Below are 16,656 nucleotides of genomic sequence, written 5' to 3'. Positions count from 1 at the left end.
GACCACATCACCAGCCTACAGTTAAACTCCATCCGGACTTCAAGAGTGGAGCACAGTGTCGGGGCCCGGCCCTCAGTGTTCACAGTGTACATGTTGGATGTTGTGTGTGTTTTTGGCTCTCTCAAAGTGGATTTTGCGTGACAGATTGGAATGATTGTGGAGTGAGGGATCACACGGAGCAGAGTGCAGACAGGAGGGAACAGAGGAGGGAACAGAGGAGGGAACAGAGGAGGGAACAGAGGAGGGAACAGAGGAGGGAACAGAGGAGGGAGAGCGTGAACGAGGGACGGAGTGAAGGATGAATTGGTAGAAGTGAAGCCGGACAACGAGCTGGAGGCTGACAGAAGGAGGGGAAAAAAAGAGATTCGGGAAGAGAGAGACAGGGAGGGCGGGAAAGAGAGAGAGCGAGAGGAGGAGGGAGGATAGAGGAGACAGAGGAGACAGCCCTCTAGCTGTGACAGTTTGTGTGTTAGGGGGGGTTGACAGACACAGTGGCTTTGTGTCCTGCTGAACACCACTGGACAGGACACTGCTGTGCTGGGAGAGGAGAGGCACTGTCAGTTAGTCTGTCAGTCGCTCTGTCAGTCAGTCAGTCTGTCAGACCGTCTGTCTGTCTGTACGGAAACTAGACCTCTCTGCTACCACTCTGGCGTACATCTGCTCTCCAGGACGTCTTTAATATCATTTCAGGGCCTAGGACGCCTCACCACGGCATGCGTGCGCCCCCCAGCGTGCGCGTGAGTGTGTGCGCCTTGGAAAGCTCCTTCACGTCCTTGGAGGTCTGGAGTTTGAGACTGTGATGTGGAACTAAAGGCATGTATCTGGGGACGTGCCAGCATCAGGATGGAGAGGAACACCGAGGAGAACAGGGGACTAGACTGAACTGAGTTGGTTGGAACTATTGGGATTTTTTCTTTCTTTTCAGGGATGATCTTGGTCCATCTGAAGAGCTACTCAGCCCTCTTGGCTTCTGCTTTCACTGATTGGTTCATCTCAATGGAAGTATGACTTGGCCAGAGAGGATGTAGGTGTTACACTGACACCGGTGTAATTTACTGGAAAATAGCGTGTTTGTGCGATAGTGTCAAGACTTTGCCTCCTCCTGTGTGTGGCCCATGTTGGAATCGGGTCGGCCCGTGTTGGGTAATCTCTGTGCCCCCATGCCCGCTGCTATGCCCCCTTACCCTGCTCTACCAACTAGGTCAGAGTGGTGCTTCCAGAATCCCGTAGGAGTGGACTGTAGTGCCGCCGAGCCTCGCTGTATCTGGTTGGCAGTGCTGCGTGGTGCCCCCTTGCCCTCGCCCCCACCATGAGGCCAGTCCTGGTCGGCAGCCGTGCCCAGCAACATTCTCACCAGCCCAGGGTAAGGACTGTGCCCAGTGCCCACCACACCCCTGCAAGGTGGAGGTTTGTGGGTCTACCTCAGAATCTCAGTTGAGGTATCCATATAGTTATGTGGAACTGGTGTTTTGCAAATTGTGCAGTGTGTATGCTTGTTTGTGTGTTAGCGAGATAGAGCTTCTCCTCACGTGTTTTTCTCTGTCGGTCACAGGAGGTTGGTGGCACCGTAATTGGGGAGGACGGGCTCGGGGTAATGGCTGGAACGCAATGAGTGGTTTCCATGTGTTTGATGCCATTCCATTCGCTCCGTTCCAGACATTATTAAGAGCCGTCCTCCCCTCAGCAGCCTCCACTGGTTTGTATGTGGCAGTGTGATGCTGAATGTGAGCGACAATAATGCAGTAATCATTAAGCATCAGCTATAGTTGTGTTGTCCTCTTTAGGGGGTTGTGCCATATTGACTGTTTCCCCCTGGAGAGGCGTTACTAATTAGTGAGTTAAGGCACATGAAGGGGCTTGTTATGTGGCAGTTTGAGGGGGGGTGGAGGGACAATGCGCCCTCCAGGCCTGCATTTTTCAGGGCATCTCTAATCCATGTGCACTCTGTGTGTGTGTGTGTGTGTGTGTGCGTGTGCGTGTGCGTGAAGCGCAGTGTGTGTTTGCTTTCTCTCTCTGTCTCTCTCTCAGACATGCAGTTGAGAAATGGCGTACAGCATCAGTCCTGTAATCTCAGCCTGCTCCCTCTGTAATTGTGTTGACCAGGATAGTAACACCAGTAATGTGTACAGCATCAGTCCTGGAATCTCAGCCTGCTCCCTCTGTAATTGTGTTGACCAGGATAGTAACACCAGTAATGTGTACAGCATCAGTCCTGGAATCTCAGCCTGCTCCCTCTGTAATTGTGTTGACCAGGATAGTAACACCAGTAATGTGTACAGCATCAGTCCTGGAATCTCAGCCTGCTCCCTCTGTAATTGTGTTGACCAGGATAGTAACACCAGTAATGTGTACAGCATCAGTCCTGGAATCTCAGCCTGCTCCCTCTGTTATTGTGTTGACCAGGATAGTAACACCAGTAATGTGTACAGCATCAGTCCTGGAATCTCAGCCTGCTCCCTCTGTTATTGTGTTGACCAGGATAGTAACACCAGTAATGTGTACAGCATCAGTCCTGGAATCTCAGCCTGCTCCCTCTGTTATTGTGTTGACCAGGATAGTAACACCAGTAATGTGTACAGCATCAGTCCTGGAATCTCTCAGTATCTCTCTCTGATGGGAGTAGACACATTTTGATCCATCCAGTAGCCTGACAGACTTTACTGTTGCCTGTATGCCACTGAGTGTAGGGTTTAAGGAGAGTTTGGGTTATTATGGCTATAGGATCTGTGGATGTATACTGAACAAAAATAGAAATGCAGCATGCAACAATTTACAGTTCACTTGGCAGCCCAGCCAATCAGATTACGTTTTCCTCCACAAAATGGCTTTATTACGGACATGTAGATTAAAAGCTCAGGTTCGACAATTTCATTGGTTAGACAAACAATAAGAGGATAATTATGCAGATAGTAATGTAGTGCTAGCCTCGGCACTCCAGTCCTACCTATTTCCCCCATGGGGTGTAGGTTAGAGACCGTTTTGGGGAGGGTGGGTGAGGGGGGTATGTGTTACTGGAGATTCATATTCAGCAGAGTTGCTCGAGGAGAAAACCCTGTTTAACTGATGTGACATCAACTGACTCGATCTGACAGAGGGCTCAGACAGGTTCTTGAGCACACACACACACACACACACAGAGACAGACAGTGGAATTCAGACGGTTGTGTAAAAGACAGAGACGTTATTGTTGAAGCTGTGCGTCAGGTTTGCTGAATGACTGTTTATACTCGATTGTGAAATACTGTATGTGTTTAAAAGGCTGCCATGGTGCGGCTGGCCTTTTCAACTGTACCGACACACAGTCAGATGTCGGCTGTCATGCTAGTTTGAACTAGGATGTATTCTGGCTTGGAGAGGAGCTGGAGTAGAGACAATGATACAGGTGGGAGGGCCTTTGATACACAGTAGCTAGGACCCTGGGTTTTTCCTGATCTGACCAGGAAGAACTATTGAACCTTAAAGTAGCAGTGCTTGTCACTTCTTCAGTTTGTACCCCTTTCTCTTCTCCCGTCCCCCATCCACCATCCGTCACCCATCCGTCCAGCTCTCAGACCAGTGCTACGGAGCGGACAGTGGGTCTCTGGATTAAAAGCGTGTCAGCGTTTGTAAACCTCTGTAAAGCCCAACTTCTCAAACGGGATGCAGCTCTCAACTGTTTGAAAGACCATTGTTCCCCCAGTGTGTGTGTGTGTGTGTGTGTGTGTGTGTGTGTGTGTGTGTGTGATGTCTTTCAGGCATTCCTTTTCTTCACCATCATTTGCAACCGCTGAACTAAATATAGCTTAACAATCACTTCCTAACTATCATTGTTAGGCTGTGGATGTACTGCCTGAAATTAATGTTAGAGTAGTGGTGAGATGGACACCTGTCTGCTGCCCACCCCAATAGCAACACGATGTGGTTATATAGACTAGAGGTCGACCGATTATGATTTTTCAACGCCGATACCGATTTATTGGAGGACCAAAAAAAGCCAATGCCGATGAATCGGCCAATTTTTTAAGAATGTATTTGTAATAATGACAATTACAACAATACTGAATGAACACTTATTTTAACTTAATAATATACATCAATAAAATAAATGTAGCCTCAAATAAATAATGAAACATGTTCAATTTGGTTTAAATAATGCAAAAACGAAGTGTTGGAGAAGAAAGTAAAAGTGCAATATGTGCCATGTAAGAAAGATAACGTTTAAGTTCCTTGCTCAGAACATGAGAACATACGAAAGCTGGTGGTTCCTTTTAACATGAGTCTTCAATATTCCCAGGTAAGAAGTTTTAGGTTGTAGTTATTTTTGGAATTATAGGACTATTTCTCTCTATACCATTTGTATTTCATTAACCTTTGACTATTGGATGTTCTTATAGGCACTTTAGTATTGCCAGTGTAACAGTATAGCTTCCGTCCCTCTCCTCGCTCCTACTTGGGCTCGAACCAGGAACACAACGACAACAGCCACCCTCGAAGCAGTGTTACCCATGCAGAGCAAGGGGAACAACTACTCCAAGTCTCAGAGCGAGTGACGTTTGAAACGCTATAAGCACGCACCCCGCTAACTAGCTAGCCATTTCACATCATTACACCAGCCTAATCTCGGGAGTTAATAGGCTTGAAGTCATAAACAGCAGAGCTGCTGGTAAAATGCACGAAAGTGCTGTTTCAATGAATGCTTACAAGCCTGCTGCTGCCTATCACCGCTCAGTCAGACTGCTAAATCAAATCATAGACTTAGTTATAACATAATAACACACAGAAATACGAGCCTTAGGTCATTAATATGGTCGAATCATCATCTCGAAAACAAGACGTTTATTCTTTCAGTGAAATACGGAATCGTTACGTATTTTATCTAACGGGTGGCATCCCTAAGTCTAAATATTCCTGTTACATTGCACAACCTTCAATGTTATGTCATAATTACGTAAAATTCTGGCAAATTAGGCGGCCCAAACTGTTGCATATACACTGACTCTGCGTGCAATGAACGCAAGAGAAGTGACACAATTTCACCTGGTTAATATTGACTGCTAACCTGGATTTCATTTAGCTAAATATGCAGGTTTAAAAATATATACTTCTGTGTATTGATTTTAAGAAAGGCATTGATGTTTATGGTTAGGTACACATTGGAGCAACGATATGCACTGCATCGATTATATGCAACGCAGGGCACGCTAGATAAACTAGTAATATCATCAACCATGTGTAGTTAACTAGTGATTATGATTGATTGATTGATTGTTTTTTATACGATAAGTTTAATGCTAGCTAGCAACTTACCTTGGCTTACTGCATTCGCGTAACAGGCCGGCTCCTTGTGGAGTGCAATGTAATCAGGTGGTTAGAGCGTTGGACTAGTTAACTGTAAGGTTGCAAGATTGAATCCCCCGAGCTGACAAGGTAAAAATCTGTTGTTCTGCCCCTGAACGAGGCAGTTAACCCACTGTTCCTAGGCCATCATTGAAAATAAGAATGTGTTCTTAACTGACTTGCCTAGTTAAATAAAGATGAAATAAAGGTGTAAAAAATAATAATAATAATCGGCCAAATCGGTGTCCAAAAAATACAGATTTTCGATTTTCATGAAAACTTGAAATCGGCCCTAATTAATCGGCCATTCCGATTAATCGGTTGACCTCTAATATAGACGAATAGGAATGATCGGAAATATTGTGTATGGTTTCCTGGTGGCCCCACATGGCATTTTAATAGGAGTTCTCATTATGGTGCCTTTAGATGTGCTAATTATCCTAATTAATGGCATGTGGCAGGGCTCCGTATTTGTGTATCATGATTAGCCTATTCATGTGAGCTTGTCCTAGAATCACTGCTATGTAACTACGGCTGTAGACACCATTTCTATTCATATACTGTCCATACTGTCTTTACACAACACTATATGTATGTACAGTATGTTTATATACATACGTATATATTTATATTCCGGTCTCTGACATTGCTCATTCTGATATATCTTAATTTCTTTCTTTTATTTTTCTGGATTATGTGTGTATTGTTGTATTATTGCACTGTCGTTGCTAGAAACACAAGCGTGTTCGCTGCACCTGCAAATCTGTGTACGCGAGCAATACACTTTGATTTGATTTGAGAGACCTAGGCAGATGTCAGAGAAGTGCAGAGTTGAAGTGCCAAATGTTCCCCTTTTGGATTAGCTAGACTAGAGAAAGGTTTCCTCATCTATGAGGTTGGTGAGAGAGTGGCCATGGAAAGACTATTAGATAGAGCCTAAATACAGTCAGGTTTTACATAAGCTGACAGACAGATGTAAGTTTAATCAATGATGCTAGACCTCATGTCTGGAGTGTAACCTAGAGGCTGGAGTGTAACCTACTGTAGTTAGATGGAGACTTGTTGTGGGGGTGTTTAGTGGAGAATAGTCAGGCAGTCACAGACGTCACCCACACACTCAGGGTCAGGCAGGCAGGCTGACATGCAGTGGGAATCATCTCTGGCCCAGAGCTCCAGTCTCTGTGTGTTTGGGGTAATCACAGGGTTTGGTATTCTCAGCGCCGGGAGGGGCTGTGCGGTCGAAACCAGCGTGCTGGAACCTGTCTCGCACTTGGCCCAGCCTGCTCTCGCTCCTGCCCTCTCCATTCTCTCCTTCCCTCTCTCTATCATTCTCTCCTTCCATCGCTCTCCTCACCCCCTCCTTGCCAGTCCCCGTCAGTGTGTGTTTCAACATGCCTCAAACCAACCGCTCCCTCTGGAATTCCCTCTGGCTAGTCTCTTTCTTTCTCTCTTCATATCCTAAGCCTACTCTTTCATTTTCACTCTCTTCAGCTCCCTTCTCTTCCCTCACTTTCATGCATCTCTCATTTAAACTTTCTCCCTTATTATCCTCATGCCTCTCGTCTCTCTGTTTATGAAATGTGGGAGAGTTGCCTGGGCATTGTGAAACGGTGAGAACAAGGTTACATCATCACCTGTATGGAGAGCTGTGCATCGAGCAGGAAAGAGGAGAGGAGGACAAAGAGAGGATGTGTTGTAATGGTCACTCCAGCTGGATCATATGGCAAGAATGTATATGTGGGGATGGTGGAAGGGAGGAGAGGGGAGAACGGTAGAATGGGAGGGAGGGAGCACAAACACCCAGCCCCCTGGGGTTTTGTATTTATAGGTGCTCTGTATGCCTGGTTATCCCTCCTCTACGGTACCACACTTCCTGTCCCCAGCCTGCCACTTCCTGTTGTTGAGCGGACCGGGTGATTGGCCCTGCGAGGTCAGAGTAGTGTGGAGGGGGGGGAAGGGGCACAGGAAGTGAAATATAGGGTTTGTGTTGGGGGTTAACCCCTTACACACGTGGGAACTAACCTATATGGATAGGGCTGAATTTAAATGTTTTTTTTACAGAAGAAATATGGAAAGCATATCCATAACCATGGTAGCAATTCAAAGGGAACCATTTGGAGATTATGGGGAAATTATTAGACCAGAGGTGAGGACAGTTCATCTGACACAAAACTGAATCCAAACATTACACTGTTGATTTTATGTACGTTTTGCTTTTACTATACGTGTTTATAACGAAATCTGAAAATACTCTGAATACATTCAGTAAAATTATAAGAATATTCCTGGAAAATGTGGGGAAGATGCAACATAAGACATAAAAAGAAACATGGGTTTGAGTCAGAGGACTGACTGGTGTCTCCCAAGTGGCCAAACACCTCTCCAAAGTGTACACAGTTCCTAAGTCGTTTCAATGCACTTTATGACTCAAAGAAGAGTCTTCAACTATAAGGTGCTTTATGAGCTCTCCTAGCTGTGCCGTTGAGGAACTAGAGCACACTTGTAGTCGTTTTGGTTGGAACACAACCCTGCATCCCCGCCATCACACAATTACCGTTGTTGTTTACGCAATCCAAAAACGGTCCATTATAAATCCCAACGAAATGTGAAGTGCACACTTGTATGACGTCAAAGCAGTATTTATTATCACTTTCAACTTCTTATCTTTCAAAATACGTTGAGTCCTCTTCATTTACAGCACTTCCCTCATTCCGACAACGACAAATTTGCGCCAGAGTTGCCCAATTAGTGGGAGAGATGGGGCCAACTTCATCACCAGGTGCTCAGGTTCAGAACGGATGTCAGTCAAAACCCTTAAAGTGCTGTCGAAGTGGAGACCCTGAGCTCTGATGTCATGTATGGCATGTTTCGGTGCAGCCACTGCGTTCCAATTTAGGCACTTGTCAGTATCCAAATCTGCCATTTTCAACACGCATACTGGTACGAGTATGAAGGGCTACAGCCAGCTGGGGGCCAGCCGTGCTCACCACTCACCTACTAGCATTAAAACATATGGACACACACACACACACACACACACACACACACACACACACACACACACACACACACACACACACACACACACCCTCAGAGTGGAGAGTCAGGAGGAGAGACACCGGTACAGTTAAATAACTGGACTTCCATAGAGAAGAGTCCAGAGGTATAGGCTCATTTACGTTTAGGAAGGTTGTCTCCCTCCCATCCCTGTTTGGTCAGGTGGTTGTGTTTGAATGACATATGTGGGTTGGAGCAGCAGCATCAGGGTGTTAGTTCTCACGTGTATCTGTCATGTTTGTTATTTGCCTTCTTTGGGGAAAATGAGTGGAAATCTACTCAGGCTCACCCTGACCCTTTCACACCACGCTGGTGCAAGGTGACATTTACATTACATTTACATTTACATTTAAGTCATTTAGCAGACGCTCTTATCCAGAGCGACTTACAAATTGGTGCTTTCACCTTATGACATCCAGTGGAACAGCCACTTTACAATAGTGCATCTAGGTCTTTTAAGGGGGGGAGGATGAGAAGGATTACTTTATCCTATCCTAGGTATTCCTTAAAGAGGTGGGGTTTCAGGTGTCTCCGGAAGGTGGTGATTGACTCCGCTGTCCTGGCGTCGTGAGGGAGTTTGTTCCACCATTGGGGGGCCAGAGCAGCGAACAGTTTTGACTGGGAACTGTACTTCCTCAGTGGTAGGGAGGCGAGCAGGCCAGAGGTGGATGAACGCAGTGCCCTTGTTTGGGTGTAGGGCCTGATCCGAGCCTGGAGGTACTGAGGTGCCGTTCCCCTCACAGCTCCGTAGGCAAGCACCATGGTCTTGTAGCGGATGCGAGCTTCAACTGGAAGCCAGTGGAGAGAGCGGAGGAGCGGGGTGACGTGAGAGAACTTGGGAAGGTTGAACACCAGACGGGCTGCGGCGTTCTGGATGAGTTGTAGGGGTTTAATGGCACAGGCAGGGAGCCCAGCCAACAGCGAGTTGCAGTAATCCAGACGGGAGATGACAAGTGCCTGGATTAGGACCTGCGCCGCTTCCTGTGTGAGGCAGGGTCGTACTCTGCGGATGTTGTAGAGCATGAATCAGGTCAGTCCTGATTGATTACAGACATTCCTTAATTGTCTAGAGTTCCGTCCTGAGCATTCCTGGGTGAGCTCAGGACGGAACACCCCCCGCTCCCCTCCGTCTAGACCTGGGCTCTTCCTGACAGCGGCCGCACCCCCAGGACCCCTTAGTGGTTTATGGGACATTGTTGTGGTGCTGGGTGCCATGTGGGGACTGCCTGACCCTATGGGCCAGCCGTGCTCAACTCTCACCTACTAGCATTAAAACATATGGATACACACCCACACTCATTGTCCGCCAGTCTCCCAGGACAGAAACAGACACATTCCTATTCTTGCCTGCAGGGGAAGTCACTAATGAAGTAACCAGCAGCCCATTAAGTGGTGATGTCACTCTGAGGCCTGGCTCTTGTAGCATGGATGTCGTTTGACCTTTGTTCCAGTTCCATAAAGTTATGAAAGTTTTTCCTGGGAATACTTGGTGGAAGGAGGAACTGGTTAAGTGTTGATGGAGTGTTGACCGTTGGAGTGACATAAGTGATTTGTTTTGGGGGTATGACCTGAGTCTCACATGTTTTTATTCTCTCTCTGTTTAACAGGCAAAGGGTTGGAGAGATGGGCTCTCCTCGGCCGGTGACAACCCTCGGCCTGCGATGGGGGCGGGAGGAGAGGGGGTTGGCGTTGGCTGGCAGGGTCCCCGGACGCTACTACTCCAAAAGAACTCACAGGGCTTCGGCTTCACGCTGCGCCACTTCATCGTCTACCCACCAGAGTCTGCCCTGCACACCAGCCTCAAGGTACCACCACTGGACAAAACACCAGGCAGTGGCACTCAAATCTACAGATTCCTATGATTTACGTTGTTAAATAACGCTAATATGTGAGAGCAACATATGTTGTGAAGAAAAATTGAATTTCGTCGTTTAGAATAAATTAGGAAGCAAAAAACATACTTGTAGAAATCTGCAGTGCTCAGGTCGACTACAAACCCCATAATGCAATGCTTTCTCTAGAAAGGCTGTCTGGCTAGCCAAAACAAGGGCCCTATTATGATGAACCCCCTCCCCCCTTCAACCCCCAGCCCAGCAGCTGCAGTAAGGACAGGACACAGTCTGTGTGTCCCAAAATGGCACCCTATTCCCTATATAGTGTACTACAGCCCCATGGGCCCTGGTTAAAAGTAGTGCACTATAAAGTGAATAGGGTTCCATTTGGGACACAGCGTGTCAATCGGCTCTGTTGTCCTGGCCTGCCTGGTACCGCTTTCATATTACCCCCAGCCTGGACCGGCAGTACCATGCCCTCTACTAGAACCACCACGGACAATGGGCCCACTGCTGCCTGTCCTGTCCCCAGGGTCACATGCTGCTGTGAGGGGCAGCGAGTGGCACAGAGAACGCAGCCTTCTGTCCCTACCCATCTGAAGGGGCCTCAGAGGTGACTGCCCATCATTGGGGCCACATCAAAGACCTGTATGATGTGACTCCCTTCATCATGGACACATGCCTGATGATTGTCCTAACAGATTGATCAGTGCATGCATGACAGCTGTCCCTAACCCTACATCTATATCCACAGAGCGAGAGAGAGAATCAGAGAGAGATGTAGAGATGAGGATAGTGCATCTCCATCTCTCGGTCCTCAGCCCCACAACAGGCCCGCATGTGTCCAGCCGGGTGGTCAGCTCAGCTGGGGGGCCTCCCTGGCTCCTGGGTCTATTTTGGGGCGGCAACCCTCCTTTCTCTGGCCATAAACCCCCACTATTGTCTGTGGAGGCAGGAATGAGCCCACTCAGCTTTGCCTAAAGCCAGGCAGGAGCCAGTCACCCCAAACTGTCCACTCAGCTCAGTGTGTGTGTGTGTGTGTGGGTGTGTGTGTGCACGTGTGTGCGCCTACATCAGTCTATCACCCTATCAAACAGCACCTATGACAGACAGACTGTGTGTTCAGTGCTGCCCTCGTCTGTCTGACGCAGACAACTACACGTGTTTGGCTCTGTGTATGACATCACCACCTGCAGACAGTCAAACCTGTCTGAGTGTCTCTGCTGTGTGTGCTGAACATTAGGAGCTCCTAAACCAGAACAGGTGTGTTTGTTTGAGAGAACTGGCTGGGATACCACTGAAGTCACTCTTCACATGCTAATCAGCTTGTAAAAGAAGATGGTTCACGTGCCATGTAGCTTCACATGCTAATCACCTTCTGAGAATCCGGAGGCGAGCGAGTACTCCCATTGCATGTTAGCAAGAAGAATGGAAGATAAACATTGGAAAATAAAAAAATTATGACCTGCGATTAAGATTATCCTACCAACGGAACATTAAAAACTGTAACATCTTATGTTTCACCGAGACGTGGCTGAATGAAGAAACGGAAAATATAAATCTAGCAGGATTTTCCATGCACCGGCAGAACAGAGGGGCTACCTCTGGTAGGACTAGGGGTGGGAGTGTGTGTCTTTTTGTCAATAACAGCAGGTGCGTCTAATATTAAAGAAGTCTCAAGGTATTACTCGCCTGAGGTAGAGTACCTTATGATAAGCTGTAGACCACAATATCTACCAAGAGAGTTCTCATCTGTATTATTCGTAGCCGTCTATTTACCACCACAAAGCGAAGCTGGCACTAAGACAGCTCTCAACCCACTCTATAAGGCCATAAGCAAAGAAGAAAATGCTCACCCAGAAGCGGCGCTCCTAGTGGCTGGGGACTTTAATGCAGGTAAACTTAAATCAGTTTTACCAATTGCAACCAGGGGGAAAAAAATCCTAGACCACCTTTACTCCACACACAGAGATGCATACAAAGCTCTCCCCCGCTCTCCATTTGGTAAATCTGACCATAATTATATCCTCCTGAATCCTGCTAACAAGCAAAAACTGAAGCAGGAAGTACATTTACATTTACATTTAAGTCATTTAGCAGACGCTCTTATCCAGAGCGAAGTACCAGTGACTCGCTCAATACGGAAGTGGTCAGATGACGCGGATGCTACACTACAGGACTGTTTTGCTAGCACATACTGGAATATGTTCTGGGATTCATCCAATGGCATTGAGGAATACACCACCTCAGTCATCGGCTTACTCAATAAGTGCATCGATGATGTCGTCCCCACAGTGAACGTACGTACATATCCCAACCAGAAGCAATGGATTACAGGCAACATTCGCACTGAGCTAAAGGCTAGAGCTGCCGCTTTCAAGGAGCGGGAGACTAATGCGGACGTTTATAAGAAATCCCGCTATGCCCTCAGACGAACCATCAAACAAGCAAAGTGTCAATACAGGATTAAGATTGAATCCTACTACACCGGCTCTGACGCTCATCGGTTGTGGCAGGGCTTGAAAACTATTACGGACTACAAAGGGAAACCAAGACGCCAGCTGCCCAGTGACGTGAGCCTACCAGATGAGCTAAATGCCTTTTATGCTCACTTCGAGGCAAGCAACACTGAAGCATGCATGAGAGCACCAGCTGTTCTGGATGACTGTGTAATAACGCTCTCGGTAGCCAATGTGAGCAAAACCTTTAAACAGGTCAACATTCACAAAGCCGCTGGGCCATACGGATTACTAGGACGTGTACACAAAGCATGCACAGACCAACTGGCAATTGTCTTCACTGACATTTTCAATCTCTCCCTGACCGAGTCTGTAATACCTACATGTTTCAAGCAGACCACCATAGTCCCTGTGCCCAAGGAAGTGAAGGTAACCTGCCAAAATGATTACCGCCCCGTGGTACTCACGTCGGTAGCCATGAAGTGCTTTGAAAGGCTGGTAATGGCTCACATCAACAGCATCCTCCCGGACAACCTAGACCCACTCCAATTTGCATACTGCCCCAACAGATCCACAGATGACGCAATCTCAATAACACTCCACACTGCCCTTTCTCACCTGGACAAAAGGAACACCTATGTGAGAATGCTGTTCATTGACTACAGCTCAGCGTTCAACACCATAGTGCCCACAAAGCTCATCACTAAGCTAAGGACCCTGGGCCTAAACACCTCCCTCTGAAGTGGAGCAGGTCGAGTTTCAAGTTCCTTGGTGTCCACATCACCAACGAACTATCATGGTCCAAACATACCAAGACAGTCATGAAGAGGGCACGACAAAACCTTTTCCTCCTGAAAAGATTTGGCATGGGTCCCCAGATCCTCAAAAGGTTATACAGCTGCACCATCGAGAGAATCCTGACCGGTTGCATCACCACCTGTTATGGCAACTGCTCGGCATCTGACCGTAAGGCACTACAGAGGTAGTGCCATCCAGGACCTAAGCTTCCTGCCATCCAGGACCTATATAATAGGCGGTGTCAGAGGAAAGCCCATAAAATTGTCAGAGACTCCAGTCACCCATGTTATAGACTGTTTTCTCTGCTATCGCACCAGACAATTTACATTGACCCCCCCCTCCCTTTTGTACACTGCTGCTACTCGCTGTTTGTTTGTTACCTATGCATAGTCACTTAGCCCACACCTACATGTACAGACTACCTCAACTAGCCTGTACCCCTGCACACTGACTCGGTACCGGTGCCCCCTGTATATAGCCTCCACACTGACTCGGTACCGGTGCCCCCTGTATATAGCCTCCACACTGACTCGGTACCGGTGCCCCCTGTATATAGCCTCCACACTGACTCGGTACCGGTGCCCCCTGTATATAGCCTCCACACTGACTCGGTACCGGTGCCCCCTGTATATAGCCTCCACACTGACTCAGTACCGGTGCCCCCTGTATATAGCCTCCACACTGACTCGGTACCGGTGTCCCCTGTATATAGCCTCCACACTGACTCGGTACCGGTGCCCCCTGTATATAGCCTCCACACTGACTCGGTACCGGTGCCCCCTGTATATAGCCTCCACACTGACTCGGTACCGGTGCCCCCTGTATATAGCCTCCACACTGACTCGGTACCGGTACCCCCTGTATATAGCCTCCACACTGACTCGGTACCGGTGCCCCCTGTATATAGCCTCCACACTGACTCGGTACCGGTGCCCCCTGTATATAGCCTCCACACTGACTCGGTACCGGTGCCCCCTGTATATAGCCTCCACACTGACTCGGTACCGGTACCCCCTGTATATAGCCTCCACATTGACTCGGTACCGGTACCCCCTGTATATAGCCTCCACACTGACTCGGTACCGGTGCCCCCTGTATATAGCCTCCACACTGACTCGGTACCGGTGCCCCCTGTATATAGCCTCCACACTGACTCGGTACCGGTACCCCCTGTATATAGCCTCCACACTGACTCGGTACCGGTGCCCCCTGTATATAGCCTCCACACTGACTCGGTACCGGTGCCCCCTGTATATAGCCTCCACACTGACTTGGTACCGGTGCCCCTGTATATAGCCTCCACACTGACTCGGTACCGGTGCCCCCTGTATATAGCCTCCACACTGACTCGGTACCGGTGCCCCCTGTATATAGCCTCGTTATTCTTATTGTGTTACTTTTTATTACTACTTTTTATTTTAGTCTACGTGGTAAATATTTTCTTCTTCTTGAACTGCACTGTTGGTTGAGGGCTTGTAAGTAACATTTCACGGTAAAGTCTACACTTGTTGCATTCGGCGCGTGTGACAAATAAGGTTTGATTTGATTTGTTTTGCACAGAGACAGACACTGCATGAACAAGAGCTGAGGGGACACTTTGAGCGTTTGGCAGCTTCCATTCACACAAACAACCACACGTGCACACCAGGGGAGGCTGGTGGGAGGAGCTATAGGAGGACTGGCTCATTGTAATGGCTGGGATGGAATAAATGGAGCGGTATCAAACGCATCATACATACGGAAACCACATGTTCGACTCTGTTGCATTTATTCCATTTCAGCCATTACAATGAGCTCATGTTTCCTCACCCAACTCCACCCTTCCTTAACACCTGTGTCATTCTGGTTTCCTGGAAAGAGGTGGACGTTCTGTGAACTGGTGTTTAGGCTGCAATGGAGCTTTGTTCCCTGGGTGACATTGTCTGTATGGGCCTGGATATCAGTGTTGATGTTGTTTTTCGTTGTCTTCACAGGACGAGGAGAACGGGAATGGAAAGGGTAAGTTGCCTCCCTCAGTCGACACCATCGCCACTAGACTCTGGTGTCTCGGTGATGTCACCGCCACTCCTAGCCAAGGTCCCCCTCTAGCTACACTGCTTCCCCTGCAGGAGAGAGTCCCACTGCTGCCAATGACCTTGTGGCCCCAAAACACTGTTCCTAGAACAGTTTGATTCTTTAGCTTGTAATGCCCACTGTTAAGAAAAGGTATGATATATTTAATCAATTGAAGAATGAAGTGACAGTAACATACTGCATTGTGCCATGTAGGGAGAAGTAGGTTGGAGCCAATGGACACCATATTTGTCAAGAATGTGAAAGAGCGAGGTCCCGCTCACCAGGCTGGCTTGTGTACAGGTAAGTAAAATGTCTGTTTTGAAAGCGAACGAGAAAGAGAGGGACGGGAGATTGCGTGTGTGCAGGAACAGCCTGATTTGCAATGGAAATAACCTTAGGAGAGTCCGACATGATCACACATGGATGATAGGATGATAGGAAGGAGTCAGGTGCTCCCAATGATTTAACAAGGATACCCACCAGACCATGTTCAGCAAAAACACACACACACACACATTAAAGTTGCATTATTGTCTTAGGAAATTAGTAATGATACTGATGAGAACAGACTGACACAGGCTGACAAATACCCAGCAGTGTAAGTTGGAGCTAATTAGAGACGTTTTCCTGTCGTGTCTTGCAAGCTAAGCTGGGCAGCATTCCTCTCCCTGCAGCCCAGCCAAGCTAAACCATTACTCCTATATAAATATATATATACACACACACACACACACACACACACACACACACACACACACACACACACACACACACACACCAAAGCACATCCACACACTAACACATAACGAATGACTCATCCCTTCTCCTGCCAAACACAAACAGATCCAGGCCTTTTGCCTCAGGCTTATGATCCGGTATATCAACACACAACAAACCCCGAGGCGACACTGTGTCCTTCCTGACTTCACAGCAACTACTGCAAGCACATAGTTCTATATTTCCATACACAAATCCTCAGTCCCTATCTTAACCACCCCCCACACATCCCTCAGCAGGAAGTCTGGGTCTGGGGTCTCCCTGACCTTCCCTCCCCTGACCTTCCCCACCAGGATATTCCTCTGCAGGAGTCCTGTGTCTGGGGGGGGGGGGTAACTGGGGTCAGTGAGGGGTGGGGGTGG

At 47.8% G+C, this 16,656-nt stretch overlaps 1 protein-coding gene across 1 annotated transcript in view; it reads left to right on the top strand.

The window, feature by feature from the left end:
- The first annotated feature begins 380 nt into the window (after positions 1–380).
- Positions 381–16,656, top strand: part of LOC115110236 (rho GTPase-activating protein 23-like) — a 44,310-nt gene continuing 28,034 nt past the window's right edge. Inside the window, 5 exon segments of the mRNA XM_029635712.2 lie at positions 381–1,305; positions 1,308–1,363; positions 9,981–10,178; positions 15,436–15,460; positions 15,731–15,817. Coding sequence (XP_029491572.2) covers positions 1,116–1,305; positions 1,308–1,363; positions 9,981–10,178; positions 15,436–15,460; positions 15,731–15,817 — 556 coding nt within the window. The 5' untranslated portion in view covers positions 381–1,115.

Source organism: Oncorhynchus nerka, linkage group LG26 (genome assembly GCF_034236695.1).
Source record: "Oncorhynchus nerka isolate Pitt River linkage group LG26, Oner_Uvic_2.0, whole genome shotgun sequence".
Classification (NCBI taxonomy): domain Eukaryota; kingdom Metazoa; phylum Chordata; class Actinopteri; order Salmoniformes; family Salmonidae; genus Oncorhynchus; species Oncorhynchus nerka.
This window is presented reverse-complemented; position numbering and strand designations above follow the sequence as displayed.